At 42.2% G+C, this 18953-nt stretch overlaps 2 protein-coding genes across 4 annotated transcripts; one reads left to right on the top strand and one right to left on the bottom strand.

The window, feature by feature from the left end:
* Positions 1-4427: 4427 nt before the first annotated feature.
* On the top strand, positions 4428-11209 carry LOC133498359 (C3a anaphylatoxin chemotactic receptor). 2 transcript variants are annotated; one of them, XM_061815081.1, is made up of 3 exons: positions 4428-4502; positions 5283-5408; positions 10258-11209. In XM_061815081.1, exons 2-3 carry the CDS (start codon positions 5292-5294, stop codon positions 11197-11199), a joined length of 1059 nt encoding a protein of 352 aa, XP_061671065.1. In that variant the 5' UTR covers positions 4428-4502; positions 5283-5291; the 3' UTR covers positions 11200-11209. The 2 variants fall into 2 exon arrangements, with proteins under 2 accessions (XP_061671065.1, XP_061671066.1); XM_061815082.1 differs by lacking the exons at positions 4428-4502; positions 5283-5408 and adding an exon at positions 9236-9320.
* A 688-nt stretch (positions 11210-11897) lies between these two features.
* Positions 11898-18118, bottom strand: cenpq (centromere protein Q). Of its 2 annotated transcripts, XM_061815084.1 has the most exons (9): positions 17718-18116; positions 17547-17616; positions 17229-17307; positions 16412-16480; positions 16216-16342; positions 15893-16012; positions 12564-12638; positions 12366-12418; positions 12114-12252 (listed from the first exon to the last, which is right to left on the bottom strand). In XM_061815084.1, exons 1-8 carry the CDS (start codon positions 17811-17813, stop codon positions 12401-12403), a joined length of 654 nt encoding a protein of 217 aa, XP_061671068.1. In that variant the 5' UTR covers positions 17814-18116; the 3' UTR covers positions 12114-12252; positions 12366-12400. The 2 variants fall into 2 exon arrangements, with proteins under 2 accessions (XP_061671067.1, XP_061671068.1); XM_061815083.1 differs by lacking the exon at positions 12366-12418 and having other exon boundaries at positions 11898-12252; positions 17718-18118.
* Between the last annotated feature and the right edge of the window lie 835 nt (positions 18119-18953).

Here is an 18953-nt window from a genome sequence, read left to right on the forward strand (position 1 = left end):
TTGAGAACCCTTGTTACAAATTGTCACCGTGAAGGGCATCCGGCGTAAAAATTGTGCCAAACGTATATATGCGTTCATCTGAGATGACACGCTGTGGCGACCCCGAAAGGGACAAGCTGAAAGAAACACACACACACAGACATTGTTGTTGTTATTGTTACAGTGGAACAGTGAGCAACTGGTTACCACATCCGCCTCACAATTCTTGGACATGGGTTCAAATCCCGCCCTCACCTGTGTGGGGTTTGTGTGTTCTCCCCATGGTTGTGTGGGTTTTCTCTGGCTATGTACTTCAGTTTCTTCCCACATCCCCAAAACATGCATTCATTAGCAACTCTGAATTGACCCCTCCGTACAGGGCACTTAACCACGCCTGAAGTGACGTCACGCCACGAGCGCTGACGTCAGACAAACAGTAAAAATGGCAAATACAATACAATACATTCTGAACTGAGACAGACTCCTTGCTTCTGATTTCATTCAAATCAACGATATATTATAGATTGTAAATACAATACATTCTTAACTGAGAGAGACGCCATGCTTCTGATTTCATTCAATCATTCACACGTAGCAATGTTATGCTAGAGGAGAACGTCTCATTCATTTATATGAGACGTGTATTAAAAAATCAAATTTAGGGCATATCTTCGTGCAAACACAGTCTGGTTAAGCTTCGGCCGCGAGCCAGCAAGAAGTCAATACGTTTCCGCAGTCCGATCATCGCTAAATATCGCTCAACAAAGAATAAGTGTGTCAATCGTTCAGACGTAGCAATGTTATGCTAGCGGAGAACGTCTCATTCATTTATACAAGACGTGTATTAAAAATCAAATTTAGGGCATATCTTCGTGCAAAGACAGTCTGGTTAAGCTTCGGTCGCGAGCCAGCAAGAAATCCATACGTTTGCGCAGTCCGATCATCGCTAAATATCGCTCAACAAAGAATAAGTGTGTCAATCGTTCACACGTAGCAGTGTTATGCTAGCGGAGAACGTCTCATTCATTGATACGAGATGTGTATTAAAAATCAAATTTAGGGCATATCCTCGTGCAAACACAGTCTGGTTAACTTTCGGCTGCGAGCCAGCAAGAAAGCGACACGTTTGTGCAGTCCGATCATCGCTAAATATCGCTCAACAAAGAATAAGTGTGTCAATCGTTCACACGCAGCAGTGTTATGCTAGCGAAGAACTTCGAATTCATTTATACGAGACATGTATTGAAAATCAAATATAGGGCATACCTTCGTGCAAACATATGTGTTCCGGTTGATATTAGATGGATTTAGTTGATGATGGGGTCTTCCACAAAGTTTGATCCATCGAAGGCATTTTTCGTACTGGGTCTTCGGTTTTGGAAAGGGTACGAATCGAACTCCACCAACTAGCCTTTCAGGATACCTGTCATCACTATTACAAAGTCCGTGACTACACCTCTTAACCATATCTATTGTTAAATAACCCAAATACGCGATAAAACGCTAACTAACCCTATACTGGACCATGCAATGTTGTCAGAGAAAATGGCGGGAGCAAAAACGGGCTTTAGTCTATGCAGATCTCTGGCCTCTGATTGGTCAGTGACGCGGATTGCGCAATATCCACGGAGGGGTCAATTGCTCCCTAGGTGCGATTGAACAAATCCATGAGCTTCACCCCTTTTGAGTCAGTGAGGCACATTAAATGATTACATGGTTCACATTATAGTACATCCATGTATACAGTACTTGAGATATAATAATAATTATAATTTGTAACTATGTCAGCTTTTTTCCACACACATATGTAAAAATTGATATAAACATTGAAAGATCATCCATCCATTTTCTGAGCTGCTTATCCTCACAAGGGGGGGGTTACACCCTGATCCGGTTGCCAACCAATCGCAGTTGGCTAAAACAATAACAGTCTAAGTCAGGTTTGAGCGCTTAAAAACAAAGAAACACATTCTGATAAACAATATATTAAAGGTGCAAAGCCACCAGAAGGAGGTGGAAGGATACAATTGAAGGGAAAACACAGGAAAATCAATAAATGAATATTCTCATTATTATTATTGAACACTTGAACTTGATTTTGGTTGAGTTGGTTTTATTTCACATTTTCCTGTGTTCCATGTTTTCCTTGCCTCGTTTGCTCATTTTGTTAGCTGTCTGCCTGCTCACGTTTTACCTTCTCTCTTGTGTTTACCAATCAGCTGCCTCCTGCTACTTGCGTCTTGTCCAGCTGTTCCTCGCTGTCTGAGCACTCTGTGTGGACAGTATTGAACTCCTTGGTTTCTTTCACTTCCGGTAGTCCATTTTAGATTTCATTGCTTGTGCCTGCCAGTGACTCTGGCAGGCTTTCCTGACATTTATGCCGGGAAAGATTCAGTGATGAAGACATCTGGCGGTGAAATGAAGCCATAGCAACCTCTCGAGATCACAACTAAAGCTCTTGCATCGTTTCCCATGACAACAATAAAAGTTCAAAAATGACTGTTTGATCATTCAAGTGTTTAGTTCATTTATACCAAATAAGGATGACATCGTCATTACAGTAAAATGTCTTTTAGACAGCACTAAACCACTCAAATCTGTCAAACCTGTCGAGCTGTCATTGGCTCAGAAAGCTTTGAAACATTGTAGAGGAATCGAGCGCAAATCGAAACAGCCACGACATTTGAAGCTTCAAACGCCACCTGTCACAAGACACTGGTCTTGGACACAACGTTTCAAATCACTTCACTTCGGACGACTGCGACAAGCTCCGTCACTGCAGTATCATTTGCCCATCACTAATTATTTGTTGTTGGACTCTGTTTAGTTTTCCCTTTATTGACATCAAATAGCATTCCTTTTCTTTCGTTCATTCATTCATTCATTCATTCACTCTTGTTCCGTGTGCCGCAGCCTATCCCAGCAATCTTTAGGCGAGAGGCGGGGTACACCCTGAACTGGTCGCCAGCCAATGGCAGGACACATAGAAACAAACAACATTCACAATACTATTTTCTACGGACAGCTTAGCCTTCAATGAACCTACCATTCATGTTTTTGGGATGTGGGCTGGCAACCAGTTCAGGATGTACCCCGCCTTCTGCCCGATGATAGCTGGGATTGGCTCCAGCACTCCCGCGAGCCCCGTGAGGATAAGCGGCTCAGAACATTGATGGATGAATGGATGGATGGGAGGAAACCAGAGATGCTTCACGATGGGGAAAAAATGAATCGTGCTGACATCTACTGGAGAGCATCAAGTACTGCATGAACAAAGTCCATTTGTACAGCGTGGTCTTGTTTTTCTTGTTCAGTGTAAAAATTTGCTGTATACAAACTCAAGATTGACATAATTGTTTTTCATTCCGTATTTTACATTCTTGCAAAAATTATTAAAGCTTTATTTGAAAAATCCCCAAGGGAGGAATGGTGAATGAGCCACTGCACGGGGAGTATTTAATGTGGGTGGACCACACTTAAAACCCCACCAAAGAATTCAAAGGCTTTAGGGCAATCCATCCATCCAGCCAGCCATTTTCTTAGCCACTTATCCTCACAAGGGTCGCAGGAGTACAGGAGCCTATCCCAGCTGTCGACTGGAGGGAGGTGGGGTACACCCTGAACTGCTTGCCAGCCAATCACAGGGCACATGGAGACAGACAGCACTCACAATCTCACCTAGGGGCAATTTGGAGTGTTCAATTAATGTTGCATGTTTTTGGGATTGTGGGAGGAAACTGGAGTGCCTGGAGAAAATCCACACAGACACGGGGAGAATGTGCAAAGTCCACACAGGGAGGGATGGGATTGAACCCGGTCCTCAAAACTGTGATGTCAACGCTTTTCAGATGCATCACCGTGCCACCGCTTTAAGGCAATTTAATCTGAAAATATCTGTGAGCAAATTATTATTCATTTTTCAATATTCAAGTTCAAAAACTTGAAAACTTTAACAAGAAAATTATGCCATGGGGATTTACTTGTCTGAGATTAGAGATTACAATTAATTTGAGATGAGACAACAACCGTCCATCTTTTTTCTGACAAAGACAGAATTTGAAATGTAACATTTTTATTGTTATCAAAAGATGTGCTTTAAAAGCAATAGCAGTGGCTGATGACATTTAAATGGGAACAAAATATAACCATACAAATGCAAATGTCACTTCATTTGTAAAAATATATACAAATCCCTTCAAAATCTTAAACTAGTCTTGGGACTTTAGCGGACAGCCCTAAAATGTCTTTGCAGCCTTTTTAAGTACATACATTCCATCAATCCACAACCTTGTTTACCTACAATTTAATGAAGTGATCAAATGTTCTCCTCACTGAGGAGAAAAGAAAAATTGGGTTGTAGACTCATTGGATTTGAATACTTGTTTTAGCGGTCCTGTGAAGCAATCACAGGAAAGAAAGGAGGGTAAGAGACAGAGAGAGAGGGGGGGTGGAGAGGTAGAGACAATTTTAATAGTCCACAGGCTTTCTTTCTTTCTTTCTTTAACCCACGCGGCAAAAAGCAGGTAAGGCACAAATCTTTCAATTTGACATTGTCACTGGCTTTTAGAACGCACATGATCTTTATGGGCTACTGCAAGAGCCTCTAAAGTTAAAACTGAAGAAATGTACAACATAGATACAAATCCCATGCATGTTATGTGTTTTATTTTGTACAGCAAAGTAGTTGTGACTGCGTGCATTCTGTTCCCGTGCCTACTGACACAAAAACCAGGCAATGTGTCGGCGCATGTTTGAAGGGGCCCCGCAGGCGGATTTGCCTCCAAGAAATACATTCTTCTCTCTTTAGTCATGGATTTGTACTAGTACAACTGGCACATGCATCTTACAAGTGTAAAACATTCAATGTATTTAGTTCTAATCTAATGACAAATTAACCATTTTATTTTAGACACTCTAGAACCACCCATAGGCTGCCCTGATATGGTATAAACAACTTTAGTGGACAATATGATCCAGAGCTTAGCTATCAAGATGTCTCTATGCTTCAATTCATCGCACATCTATGCAACAAAGTAACATTTCCAGCATCCAACCGCAAACCGTTTAAAGAATTTTCAACACACAGAATTCATACAGTGGTTTGACTGGCTGTGATGTAGAAATCGTTGGCAAGTTGCACAAGAAACCCACGCTTGGATGCCATCTTTGTTTTTGTTCATGTTGCATGTCAGTCAGTGAAAAAAAGAGTTGGTTTTAGGTTTTTAAAAAAGATTACTTATCCATAACCAAGTTGTCATGGAGTTTAAAGTTTTTTATCAACTGACATGTTTTGTCACTGTCAGCTTACCTCCATGGCCGCCGTGAACGAGACGCTGAAGGTGGGGCAACTTCTGACCAGCCCGAGCAGCTCTTGGCAGGCAGAGGTGGTCCGAGGAGTCCAGATTACTGCCACCTTGCTCATTTTCCTGGTGAGGGTAACACATCTGCCTCACCTTTCGGAGGTTCGACTTTTCCTTGGGTTCTCAGCATCAACAGGAGTTTTGGAAAAGATGTGTAACAATACTTAGGACAGGAGATGGTCATTTGTAAACTGTAGATTAATTTGCATGTGGCCAGAATAACTTCCCTTTTGTGTTTTGTGTCTATGTTTGTGTACATCTTCTTCTTCTTTTCCTTTCGGCTTGTCCCATTAGGGGTCGCCACAGCGTGTCATCTTTTGCCATCTTAGCCTATCTCCTGCATCTTCCTCTCGAACCCCAACTGCCCTCATGTCTTCCCTCACCACATCCATAAACCTTCTCTTTGGTCTTCCTCTCGCCCTTTTGCCTGGGAGCTCCATCCTCAGCATCCTTCTACCAATATACTCACTCTCTCGCCTCTGAACATGTCCAAACCATCGAAGTCTGCTCTCTCGAATCTTGTCTCCAAAACATCCAGCTTTGGCTGTCCCTCTAATGAGCTCATTTCTAATCCTATCCAACCTGGTCACTCCGAGCGAGAACCTCAACATCTTCATTTCTGCCACCTCCAGTTCAGCTTCCTGTTGTTTCTTCAGTGCCACCGTCTCTAATCCGTACATCATGGCCGGCCTCACCACTGTTTTGTAAACTTTGCCCTTCATCCTAGCAGACACTCTTCTGTCACATAACACACCAGACACCTTTCGCCAGCTGTTCCAACCTGCTTGGACCCGTTTCTTCACTTCCTGACCACACTCTCCATTGCTCTGTATTGTTGACCCCAAGTATTTGAAGTCGTCCACCCTCGCTATCTCTTCTCCCTGTAGCCTCACTCTTCCCCCTCCACTTTTCTCATTCACGCACATATATTGTGTTTTACTTCGGCTAATCTTCATTCCTCTCCTTTCCAGTGCATGTCTCCATCTTTCCAATTGTTCCTCTGCGTGCTCCCTGCTTTCACTGCACATGACAATATCATCTGCGAACATCATGGTCCAAGGGGATTCCAGTCTAACCTCATTTGTCAGCCTATCCATTACCACTGCAAACAGGAAGGGGCTCAGAGCTGATCGCTGATGCAGTCCCACCTCCACCTTAAATTCCTCTGTCACACCTAAGGCACACCTCACCATTGTTCTGCTGCCATCATACATGTCCTGTACTATTTTAACATACTTCTCTGCCACACCAGACTTACGCATGCAGTACCACAGTTCCTCTCTTGGTACTCTGTCATAGGCTTTCTCTAGATCCACAAAGACACAATGTAGCTCCTTCTGACCTTCTCTGTACTTTTCCACGAGCATCCTCAAGGCAAATAATGCATCTGTGGTACTCTTTCTAGGCATGAAATCATACTGTTGCTCGCAGATACTTACTTCTGTCCTGAGTCTAGCCTCCACTACTCTTTCCCATAACTTCATTGTGTGGCTCATCAACTTTATTCCTCTATAGTTACCACAGCTCTGAACATCCCCTTTGTTCTTAAAAATGGGAACTAGAACACTTTTCCTCCATTCTTCAGGCATCTTTTCGCCCGCTAGTATTCTGTTGAATAACTTGGTCAAAAACTCCACAGCCATCTCTCCAAATTGCTTCCATACCTCTACCGGTATGTCATCAGGACCAACTGCCTTTCCATTTTTCATCCTTTGTAGTGCCTTTCTGACTTCCCCCTGAGTAATCATTTCCACTTCCTGGTCCTTCACTCTTGCCTCTTCAACTCTTCCTTCTCTCTCATTTTCTTCATTCATCAATGTCTCAAAGTATTCTTTCCATCTATTTAGCACAACTACCGGCACCAGTCAACACATTTCCATCTCTATCCTTAATCACCCTTACCTGCTGCACATCCTTCCCATCTCTATCCCTCTGTCTGGCCAACCTGTAGAGATCCTTTTCTCCTTCTTTCGTGTCCAACCTGGTGTACATGTCTTCATATGCCTCTTGTTTATCCTTTGCCACCTCTACCTTTGCCCTACGTCGCATCTCGATGTACTCCTTTCGCCTCTCCTCAATCCTCTCAGTATCCCACTTCTTCTTCGCTAATCTCTTTCTTGTATGACTCCCTGTATTTTGGGTTCCACCACCAAGTCTCCTTCTCCCCTTTCCTACCAGATGACACACCAAGTACTCTCCTGCCTGTCTCTCTGATCACCTTGGCTGTCGTCGTCCAGTCTTCCGGGAGCTTCGGTTGTCCATCGAGAGCCTGTCTCACCTTTTCCGGAAGGCCGCACGACATTCTTCCTTTCTCAGCTTCCACCACATGGTTCTCTGCTCTACCTTTGTCTTCTTAATCTTCCTACCCACCACCAGAATCATCCTACATACTACCATCCTATGCTGTCGAGCTACACTCTCCCCTACCACTACTTTACAGTCAGTAACCTCCTTCAGATTACATCGTCTGCACAAATATAATCTACCTGCGTGGTTCTACCTCCGCTCTTGTAGGTCACTATATGTTCCTCCCTCTTCTGGAAATAAGTGTTCACTACAGCCATCTCCATCCTTTTTGCAAAGTCCACCACCATCTGCCCTTCAAAGTTCCTTCCTGGATGCCGTACTTACCCATCACTTCTTCATCGCCCCTGTTTCCTTTACCAATATGTCCATTACAATCTGCACCAATCACAACTCTCTCACTGTCTGGGATGCTCAGAACTACTTCATCTAGTTCCTTCCAGAATTTCTCTTTCAACTCTAGGTCACATCCTACCTGTGGTGCATAGCCGCTAACCACGTTATACATAACACCCTCAATTTCAAATTTTAGTCTCATCACTCGATCTGATACTCTTTTTACCTCCAAGACATTCTTAGCCAGCTCTTCCTTTAAAATAACCCCTACTCCATTTCTCTTCCCATCTACTCCGTGGTAGAATAATTTAAACCCTGCTCCCAAACTTCTAGCCTTACTACCTTTCCACCTGCTCTCTTGGATGCACAGAATATCAACCTTTCTCCTAATCATCATGTCAACCAACTCCTGTGCTTTTCCTGTCATAGTCCCAACATTCAAAGTCCCTACACTCAGTTGTAGGCTCTGTGCATTCCTCTTTTTCTTCTGACGCTGGATCCGGTTTCCTCCTCTTCTTTGTCTTCGACCCACAGTATCTGAATTTCCACCGACGCCCTGTAGGTTAGCAGTGCCGGGGGCGGGCGTTGTTAACCCGGGCCACGACCGATCCGGTATGGGATTCTTTAGATGAACGCTCATATTTGTTTGGCACAGTTTTTACGCCGGATGCCCTTCCTGACGCAACCCTCTGCATTTATCCGGGCTTGGGACCGGCCTACAGATTGCACTGGTTTGTGCCCCCATAGGGCTGCATTTTATGTTTGTGTACATCACAATGCATAATTTGTTCCCTTTATTTGTATTTGCTTTTATTTCACCTTGTTTTACTGACCGCAGCAACGGCCGCATCGCAAGAGAACCTCTTTTCATTTGCCTTACCTGGATGAATAAGGGTTAAATAAGTAAATTAAACAATGATTTAACAAGGTAGGAAGTAGAAAAAGATCAATATTCAACAGATTATTTTATACTAATCTCTGCATGTGCTTGCATTTCCAAATACTGTAATGACAATGGATAGGTTTCCAATGATGTCACCACCACCCTTAGACCAATCAGATAAATTAACGATGGAAAAAAAACTTCACGCTTCACCTATCACCTGTGTTCTCTGACCTCTATGGTACACAAGATGGCATAATTGGAAACCTGCACAATCCCAGGAAATCACAATGTCTGGTCACTGGCGAGCTGTTTTAGAACAGGCTCACACATAGATATAAACGTAGGTAGATTCAACAAACCCCCTTCTGGCCTGCGAGTCTTCAGCGACGCTAAGATAATAGCAGCCAAGTCATCAGCGAATTCCATGTTTGTGAACCCAAAGAACAAGGATGCCGGTACATTGGGCTGCATGTGGTTGGTTTCAAATGATCTCCATTTATAGCCCACAGTTTGGCATAAAAGTAAATCCTTATAGAAATCAGTTCAGAAATGAAGTTACGACCTAATTTCAATGTCTATGCATCGCTTTTGATGGGAACGGAAGTAAGCAGATGCATTAGCCGGGCTGGTACAACACACTGGCTTATCTCGTCGTCTTTTCAGATCTGTGGGCCTGCAAGCTACTGACGTGGTTCTTTGTGGGTATCTGGTGCCTGCGGGCACCGTATTGGTGACGCCTGCCTTGAGGTGTCAAACTCTAGTCCAGATTAAGCCTGTCACATCATTTCTTCTGCAAAAAGTATTAAACTCATGAATTTGTTCTTTTGATTTTGGCAGAAAGAATCAAAGGTCTATTCTTTTTTTCTTTTGACAGATATTCCAAAGCCCTTCACCAAATCCCTTTGTAGCATCAAGTGAATACTAAATTTCCACTATTTTCCATGATTTCTGATCTCAAATTAAAATTGTTGTTGAAAATAATGAATCAAACGGTGCAGTTGCATATATGTAATAATATCATGACATCATCATTAGACATGTACATGGCTTTAGCAGCTATAAAGCTCCTCTAAGAGAAACCATAGCTAGTGAGCCACAATTTTTATTTACAGTTGACATCCCTCCTTTAGACCTTTTTTTCTGCACTGGTTAAAAAAAAAAAAAAAAGACCTTTCCCAAACTGTTTACCAGTTATCCAAAATGCTTTGGTAAATGAAGAACTGAAAGTTGGTGGGAACTATGGGATCTATCAAGACCCAATTAATTATGAGTTGTCTCTCAATTTTTGTGTTGGATATTGTGGTTAAGAGAGAGACTAGCAGTTTGATGAGTTTTCATTTAATCCAATAAATAGATAAATAAATAAATCAGTCATCCTCATTCTTCCTTCAGGTGGGTGTCCCTCTCAATATGCTCGTGGTTTGGGCGCTTGGACAGAGTCGACGGCATCTCATTCGCAGAGGCAGCAGGGAAGAGACACGTGCTGCGAGCAGTTTCCGAATCTACGTCCTCAACCTGGCGCTCGCTGACCTGGTGCTAATCCTTCGGACGCCGCTCATGTTAGGCTACCTGGCCCACCACAACAGCTGGCCGTTTGGGTTTGCCCTGTGCCGCATGGTAATGTTCCTACGAGGCCTGGGGTTGTACGTCTCGGCCTTCCTGGTCTGTGCCGTGGCTCTGGAACGATGCCTTTGTCTGCTCAGGCCTGTGTGGGCTCGACTGCGCCGCCCCGCCTGGGCTGTTCCTTTGGCCTGTGGCTTGTCGTGGCTGCTAGCTGCCATCCTGTCTGCCCCCTACCTGCACAGTGCTGTTCTGAAGGAGAACAACAGCACGTACCAGTGCTTGGAAAGTGGAAATTTTGACATGGGGTTGTTTGTTACTGAGACCATAGCGGGTTTCATCTTGCCCCTGCTGGTGTTTTTAGGAAGTAATTTGGCAATTTTGCATACAATCCAGCAATCTGTGCCAATTAGTCCAACCTCTTCCTCACCATCAGCTTCACGGAAGATGACAAGGATGTATCATGTGCTCTTCTTTACCATGCTGCTCTTTCTCATTTGCTGGGTGCCCTACTTTGTGTGCAGATTCCTGCGGGCCCTGGCCGAAGGACGCCTCGATAGGGCTGCACTATATAAAAGTGCATCTTATGGAACATACATCTCCCTGTACTTAGTGTACACTAAAAGTGCCCTTAACCCCGTGCTCTATGTATTCGCTGCCAGAGGCCTTGGGCGTGCCGTCCGGGCTTCAGTCGCCTCGACCATTGAACGACTCTTCAATGACGACTCCACTGAGTCCATCCGGAAAAGATCACTAAAAAACTCCCAGTTGTAGCCACCGATTTTAATACATCTCACACAATTTGTCACATTGAATGGAAGCAATCAAGTTGCAAAGTGATGCTGACTGTTTCGTGTTTCATCTGGCTGGATTCATTTAATGTTGAAAGCTTCCAGTGAGGACTAAGGCACATCATGTACATAAATCTACAATTGTTTAAAAATGAGACTTATTGTTCCTGTAGGTGTCGAAAAAAAGAATAAGCTTATTTTCATTTCCTCTTGACTGAACATTCAAATGGGACATTTGTGTTTTCATTAGGGATCGTCTTGATGATGTAAACTGGCCAGGAAACTATAGATACAAGTATTAGCAGACATCTTTAAATAAATTTTTTAGTTGTGGGTGGATTGAAAGCCGCTGATTCATCTCCTTTAATTGGAATTATGAGGTAAGTTTTTGTGTGTTGCAGCATGTTTGTGCCCCAGTGCACAAATCAAAGTCCATAACTGCGGTTGGACGGGTGTGGTGCAAAAGCATTTCAGGAGTCCTTACTTCCAAAACCATCAAACACCTTTGAGTTGAACTAAACCAGATTGTGATGTTCTGGACCATTTTGAAAAAACTTCTCAAACTAAAGAATCTTCACAACATTTTCCCTGAAGAGATGGAGTTGCTCTATAACTATGGAGGTGTTTGAAACGTAATGTAACGTGCATAAGGGCCAACAATTGAGTGGCTAAACTTTTGGTGAGAGATTATTTTTATTATTCTGACAAATTTACAATTCTAAAAATCATTTTAAACAAAGTGGCTGTATGAACTCAATTACTGCAGCTATTCCAAAATACCTTTACAGTACCTCATAACACTTCAATTCACATCCTTTAAGTTTTTTGCTGAAATATTTAACAGGTAGTTACTTTTGGAATAAAAAGACATACCGACACGGGACAATTATAAGTCAAACAGCTGATCCACATGTTTGTGTGCCTGTGTAAGTAGGTCCTTGGCATTTTTTAACGCTTCTGACTTTTGCAATATATCTCCCAGTTTGAGCGATACGGCCTCGCAGTCTTTCTCCGGGACCTGTTGTCTCAAACGAGCCTGAGGAAAAATGAAAATATTAAAGCACTGAAGAAATATATTTGGTTGTTGCTTCTTTTGGTAGTGTGTGCGTGTGTGTGTGTGTGTGTGTGTGTGGGGGGGGGGGGGGTTACCCAATACTTTTAGCATATTACTCCATCAAGGCTATTTAGAACTTGCAGTTCCTCTGGGGAGGAAATGCAACTCAGTCATTTTAACCACATTTATTGAGAGTGAATTCCTTTAACAATGAAAACAGCTACAATGCAATACTTTCAGTACTTGTGAAATACATTTATGTTATTGCGAAAGTATGCACCATTCATGCTCACCTCTAAGGTTGTTTCATCCTTCCGTGGCGGGAAAGAAGGGAGGCTGAGGACGGTTTGCTTGCTTCTCAGTAATATCTGACAGGAGGAGACCATACATATCAACCCTGCCAATCCCTTCACAGACTCATCATTTACATTGCCTATTTTAAAAAGGGCTGTTCGAGACCACTTTTTTTTTCCAGACTAATACCAGTACAAGTATTCAATCATGAGTTCTCACAGAAGACAGAATACAAATGTGAGGACTCTGATATAGAAAATTCCAATGAACATAATGGCAAACAATTGTGAACCAAGACCCTTCTTCCTTTCTGATGCACGTGAAGGTTCACCGATGTGTCAAACTGCCGCAGTGACGTGCCAACTGGTGAGGATGACTTACTCAAAGGAACATTTTTTTTAAATCCAACTATCAGTCTTTCTATTTACAGCCTTCCTTAGGTACCCGATACCTTACAACAGGTGTGCCTACATTTTTTAGGCTCAAGATCTATTTCTATGTCGGACGCATCGCTGCGACTGCCGTGGAGAGACCAAGAGACAGACAGTAAATAGGAAGCTGGCTAGCTAGCTAGAACACGCATTTGTGTGCCCATGCACACATCAAAATGGTCAGGATTGGTCAAACCGACTGTCAGTCAATCGACGCACGCGTATGAGGTATTGGTCACACCTGAATCAAGCGACGAGATGGATGATACGCTGACCTCTTTTTATTTTGATCGCGATTGACGCATTGGGCACGCTTGCCTTACAATAAGGCCAATATTGGCCTGATACTGATACCTAGTATAGGTATCAGAACCCATCGCCCATCTCTTGTTTTAAGATCAGAAAGTCAGATCACTTGATCACTCTTACAGTGCATCTGTAAAGAAAATATTCACAATGCTTACTTCACAACGGAAAAAATAATGCATTCCTCAAACTTCTACACACAACATGCTGTCATGAAATGCATTATATTCCCAAATCTATTATAAATAAAAAAGACAGAAGAAATGAATAAAGGAACTCACATACATAAGTATTCACAGCCGTTCCTGATTCTTGTGTTGATGTACCTTTGGTAACAATTACAGCTTCAAATCAGATTAAATATGAGGACACATGCTTAGCATAATTCTCTTTGGGCCATTTTCCTATTTCTAAGCACCTCCCAAACTCCATCAGTTTTGATGACTTGTCCTGAAGTCAATGCTTTCATCAAGTCATTTTCCTGATGAAAGATGAACAATCACCCCAGTCTAAGGTCAAGTACGCGCTGGAGCAAGTTCTCTGCAAAACCGACTAGTCTCCCAGTTCCTGCTGCTGAAAAACATCACTTCACAACCATGCTGCTCCACCTTAATTCACTGTAGGGAAGGTGTTGGCCAGGTGATAAGCCCTGCCTGGTTTCTCCAAATATGACACCTGCCGCTCGTGCCAGAGACTTCAATCTTTGGAACAACAAAATGTTTTCAACCCTTTGCCCTATATGCGCCTCAAGACAATTGTAGTTGAGGTCTCCGCACAATTCCTATTCCTTAATGTTTGGTATGTGTTATGACATGCAACATCAACTTTGGGACCAAATATAGTGAAAGAGAGAGATCCATTAGCTAGAATTCTGACTCTCAAAGACCTGTTAGTCCACCTTTAAAAGGTCCGCCTACACTCCATGCATTATCCTGAATCAGATGCACCCGTGTGAGGTCGTTAGCTGCATAAAGACAACTGTCCACCTCATACAATCAGTAAGTCTCAAACTTGTAAGAGCTCTCCAAAGACGGCAGACAAATTGTACATATCCACAGAGCTGGAAAGGGCTACGGAGAAATTGCTAAGCAGCTTGGTGAAAAAACGTCCACTGTTGGAGCAATCATTGGAAAATAGAAGATGCTAAATATGACGGTCAATCTCAATCAGAGTGGAGCCCCATGCAAGATATCACCTCATGGAGTCTCATTGATCCTTAGAAAGGTGAGAAATCAGCCCAGGATTACACGACAGGACTTGGTCAATGACCTGAAGAGAGCTGGGACCACCGTTTCCAAGGTAACTGTTGGTAATACACTAAGACGTCATGGTTTGAAATCATGCATGGCATGGAAGGTTCCCCTGCTTAAACCAGCACATGTCAAGGCCCGTCTAAAATTTGCCAATGACCATTTGGATGATACAGAGGAGTCATGGGAGAAGGTTTTGTGTTCAGATTAGGCCAAAATGGAACCTTTTGTTCATAATTCCACTAACTGTGTTTGGAGGATGATGAATGATGAGTTCCATCCCAAGAACCTCATCCCTACTGTGAAGCATGTGGGTGGTAGCATCATACTTTGGGGATGTTTTTCTGCACATGGAACAGGACGACTGCACTGTATTAAGGAGAGGATGACCGTGGCCATCTATTGTGAGATTTTGGGGAACAACCTCTTTCCCTCAGTCAGAGAATTGAAGATGGGTTATGGCTGGGTCTTTCAACATGACAATGACCCGAAGCACACAGCCAGGAAAACCAAGGAGTGGCTCCGTAAGAAGCATATTAAGGTTTTGGCACGGCCTAGCTGGTCTCCAAACCTAAACCCAAAAGAAAATCTTTGGAGGGAGCTGAAACTCCGTGTTTCTCAGAGACAGCTCAGAAACCTGTCTGATCTAGGAAGATCTTTGTGGTGGAGTGGGCCAAAATCCCTCCTGCTGTGTGTGCAAACCTGGTGAACTACAGGAAACGTTTGGCCTCTGTAATTGCAAACAAAGGCTACTGTACCAAATATTAACATTGGTTTTCTCCGGTGTTCAAATACTTACTTGCAGCTGTATTACACAAATAAATCATTGAAAAAAAAAATCATACATTGTGATTTCCGTAATTTTCTTTTTAGATTATGTCGCTCACAGTTGACACGCACCCACGATGAAAATTTCAGATCCCTCCATAATTTCTAAGTGGGAGAACTTACAATATAGCAGGGTGCTCAAATACTCATTTTCTTCACTGTACATACAGGTCATATTGAATCTATCTCAACTCTTTTTACAAATCTGAAATATGTATATAATAAGTTTTTTTTTTACAGCCTCACTATAATCTCTATAATTTGAGGTAAAAAAAATAAATTAAATCAATTTTGGAATGGGGTTGTAACATTAAGATCTGTGGAAAAGGTTTTGCACTGTGAATACTTTCAGATGCCGTGTATCTGTTGATCCAATTGTCTGCAGTCTGCAAACACTCGAGATTTTTCATAAAAATGCAGAGGTATAAAAGAGATCAGGCAAAGTCTAATTTACAATTACAGTTGCATGTTTTCCACTCCCTCATTCGGAAAATATATGTGTATGTCTTGCACCTCCTTAGCTTTGGCTTCCTCCTCTTCTACTTGTTCTCTCAGAGAATCACATTCATGCTTCAAAGAGCACATTTGCTCTTCTGTGCTCTCCAGCACACGGACAACAGCCCTCAGGTCCTCCTGAAAACACAGGTTTAACCCTTACACAAGAGGAAATTGATACCTTTTTTTAAGGATGCAGATCTGCACACAAATCACTGCCTCCCTTCAACACAGATGATCTTCTTTTCCTTTATTGCATACGTGAAATCAGTTCTTATTTTCTGTGACGAGTCATGACATTAGCAACCAACTGTTTTGACACTGAATATTTCCAACCTCACCTCCAAGGAACTCAGAGTTTCCTCAGCCGCAGACTTCTTTCTCTCCTCACTGTGGCACTGTGATGAGGCCTCGAATGTATCATATTTCTGAACTGGAACTTGAAGCTCTGCACAACGAGTTAGGAACCTAAAAAGGTATTGAATATAAGTCGGCTAATTTAAGAGGATTTGTCAAACTTTCTAAGTTATTCCTCACCTGTTTTTCACAATATTTAGATGTTCCTGACTCTGATTCTTCTCTGTGTGTCGCAAACCAAGAGTTGTCCTGAAAACATCGTAAACAGTGTCACTAAACTTTAATTTCATATCCAGGCTGCCCAAATTTTCGATACATACATTTACATAGTGTGCTCCACATGACTACCATTGCTAAAAAAAAAAAATGAAAAAAAAATACAAAGATAATAATAATCACTGTGTGTCCTCCACTACTGAAGAACAAATTAACATAGTTGGAGTTCTGCTTGTGTCGGTAATATCTTCAAATACCAACAAAGATTTAAAAAAAAAATAAAAAAATCAAGTGGATGGACTGGTCTAACCATTGACGGGTTTGACATTATACTATTGTGTAATGACATGGAGTACCATCTTGCTTGAAGTCAACTGGGAAAGTGCAATCCTCATTTAGCAGCGATGAATAATATATTCTCACAACGGATTAGCATCCTTTTCTGGATTAAGATGAACATAAACACAAAACGATTCAGGATTGTAATTTTATCACCACATATCCTGGCCCACACCAGCAATTTAGCGGCACCTTTTTCATCTTCCTCTGACTCATCCACTGAGAATTAACATTAGTCTAAGAACATGTTTGGACAATTAATTTCGTTTCCAATGTTTTTTGTTAAATTCAATTGCAACCACCATGTTACTTGACTCAACTCAGATTTTTTTTTTCTTTTTAAAAATTTGTGGTGGGGTACTTTATTTAAACACATTTTTTTTGTAAATGTAAAATTTGTAAAATTACTTTGAAAAAAATGAAAAAAAGGAGCCAAACCCACAGTGTTGCGATGTTCATCATATCCTCCAGTGCAACGATAGAGGATCTCTGGATCTGCCTCAAGTTTTTTGAGCCTTGGACTTTGTGGGCAATTGCAGCCATTATGCAGAAGAGTCCAGAAGCAGACAAGACAAGCACATAGAAGATACAATATGACTTTGGAACACATTATTGATACCCCTAGTGGAATCATTGTAAAATATGAAACGCTGGCAAATTAAGTCAGACATAAATGACATAAAATTCCTCCACATGTCATATAAAAATCGTTCAGTATGTGTATATTTGAGGTCGATCAACTCTGGGAAGGACCACAAACCGTTTCTTTCCTTTGTCCATTTCTGGCGTTTGCTCTTGCCGTTGTTGTCGTCGGCGGGCGGCGTATCCTTCTGCAACATACAACAAGTATGTCAGAAATAGCAAGCGGCGTCGAAACTAGGAGCACAAATTGTTTTTTTGTTTTAGTTTTTTTTGTTTTTTTTTTTTTTACCTGGTGTTCAATTGTCGGTCGATTTTTCCTTTGAGACTTCTGTTTAACGCTGGGTACTTTCGCTGCTTTCTTATTGGAACCACGTACAGGCTTCATTATTGAGAGTGACTTTGCGCAAGTTAAGAATCACTTTTCAAATTATATCTAACAACAACAAAAAACGCTAGTTACAAGTTTCCAAACGTCCATGGCTGATTATTTACAGTACTTTAAGTCACTTCCGTAAATTACGCGCGCTAGTTTTACAAGCATATGCAAACGCGCATGCGTTATATAAATATTAAACCCATTTTTTTACTTCTCAGGTGCAATTTGGTTTTGCCAACACGTCCTTATTAGAACTATAAACACAAATGTTCTTATTGCCTGTCTTTATTTTTTTTTAAGTATACACTCGGGTCACTGGCGATTGTCCCCTTATCTCTCATTCTTCAGGAAGACTTAGTTGAATCTCTTCCTGTGAGTCTCACCGCAGGGATAAATACACGATTTTAGTTTGAGAACCGAGGAGTTTCGGCTCAGTGATTGAAATTGAATTTATTCAGTCACAAAATCAAACAAAGAGCAATTGAATTATTTTGAGTTTGTGCATTTACTTGAATGAAATCGGATATAAATCTCCGTTCTTGGGTCTTCATCTTCTTTTCCTTTCGGCTTGTCCCATTAGGGGTCGCCACAGCGCGTCATCTTTTTCCATCTTAGCCTGTCTTCTCCATCTTCCTCTCTAACCCCAACTGCCCTCATGTCTTCCCTCACCACATCCATAAACCTTCTCTTTGGTCTTCCTCTCGCCCTTTTGCCTGGCAGCTCCATCCTCAGCACCCTACCACCAATATACTCACTCTCTCGCCTCTGAACATGTCCAAACCATCGAAGTCTGCTCTCTCGAACCTTGTCAGCAAAACATCCAACTTTAGCTGTCCCTCTAATGAGCTAATTTGTAATCCTATCCAACCTGGTCACTCCGAGCGAGAACCTCAACATCTTCATTTCTGCCACCTCCAGTTCAGCTTCCTGTTGTTTCTTCAGTGCCACCGTCTCTAATCCGTACATCATGGCCGGCCTCACCACTGTTTTGTAAACTTTGCCCTTCATCCTAGCAGACACTCTTCTGTCACATAACACACCAGACACCTTTCGCCAGCTGTTCCAACCTGCTTGGACCCGTTTCTTCACTTCCTGACCACACTCTCCATTGCTCTGTATTGTTGACCCTAAATATTTGAAGTCCTCCAC

The sequence above is a fragment of the Syngnathoides biaculeatus genome, chromosome 3 (assembly GCF_019802595.1).
Source record: "Syngnathoides biaculeatus isolate LvHL_M chromosome 3, ASM1980259v1, whole genome shotgun sequence".
Classification (NCBI taxonomy): domain Eukaryota; kingdom Metazoa; phylum Chordata; class Actinopteri; order Syngnathiformes; family Syngnathidae; genus Syngnathoides; species Syngnathoides biaculeatus.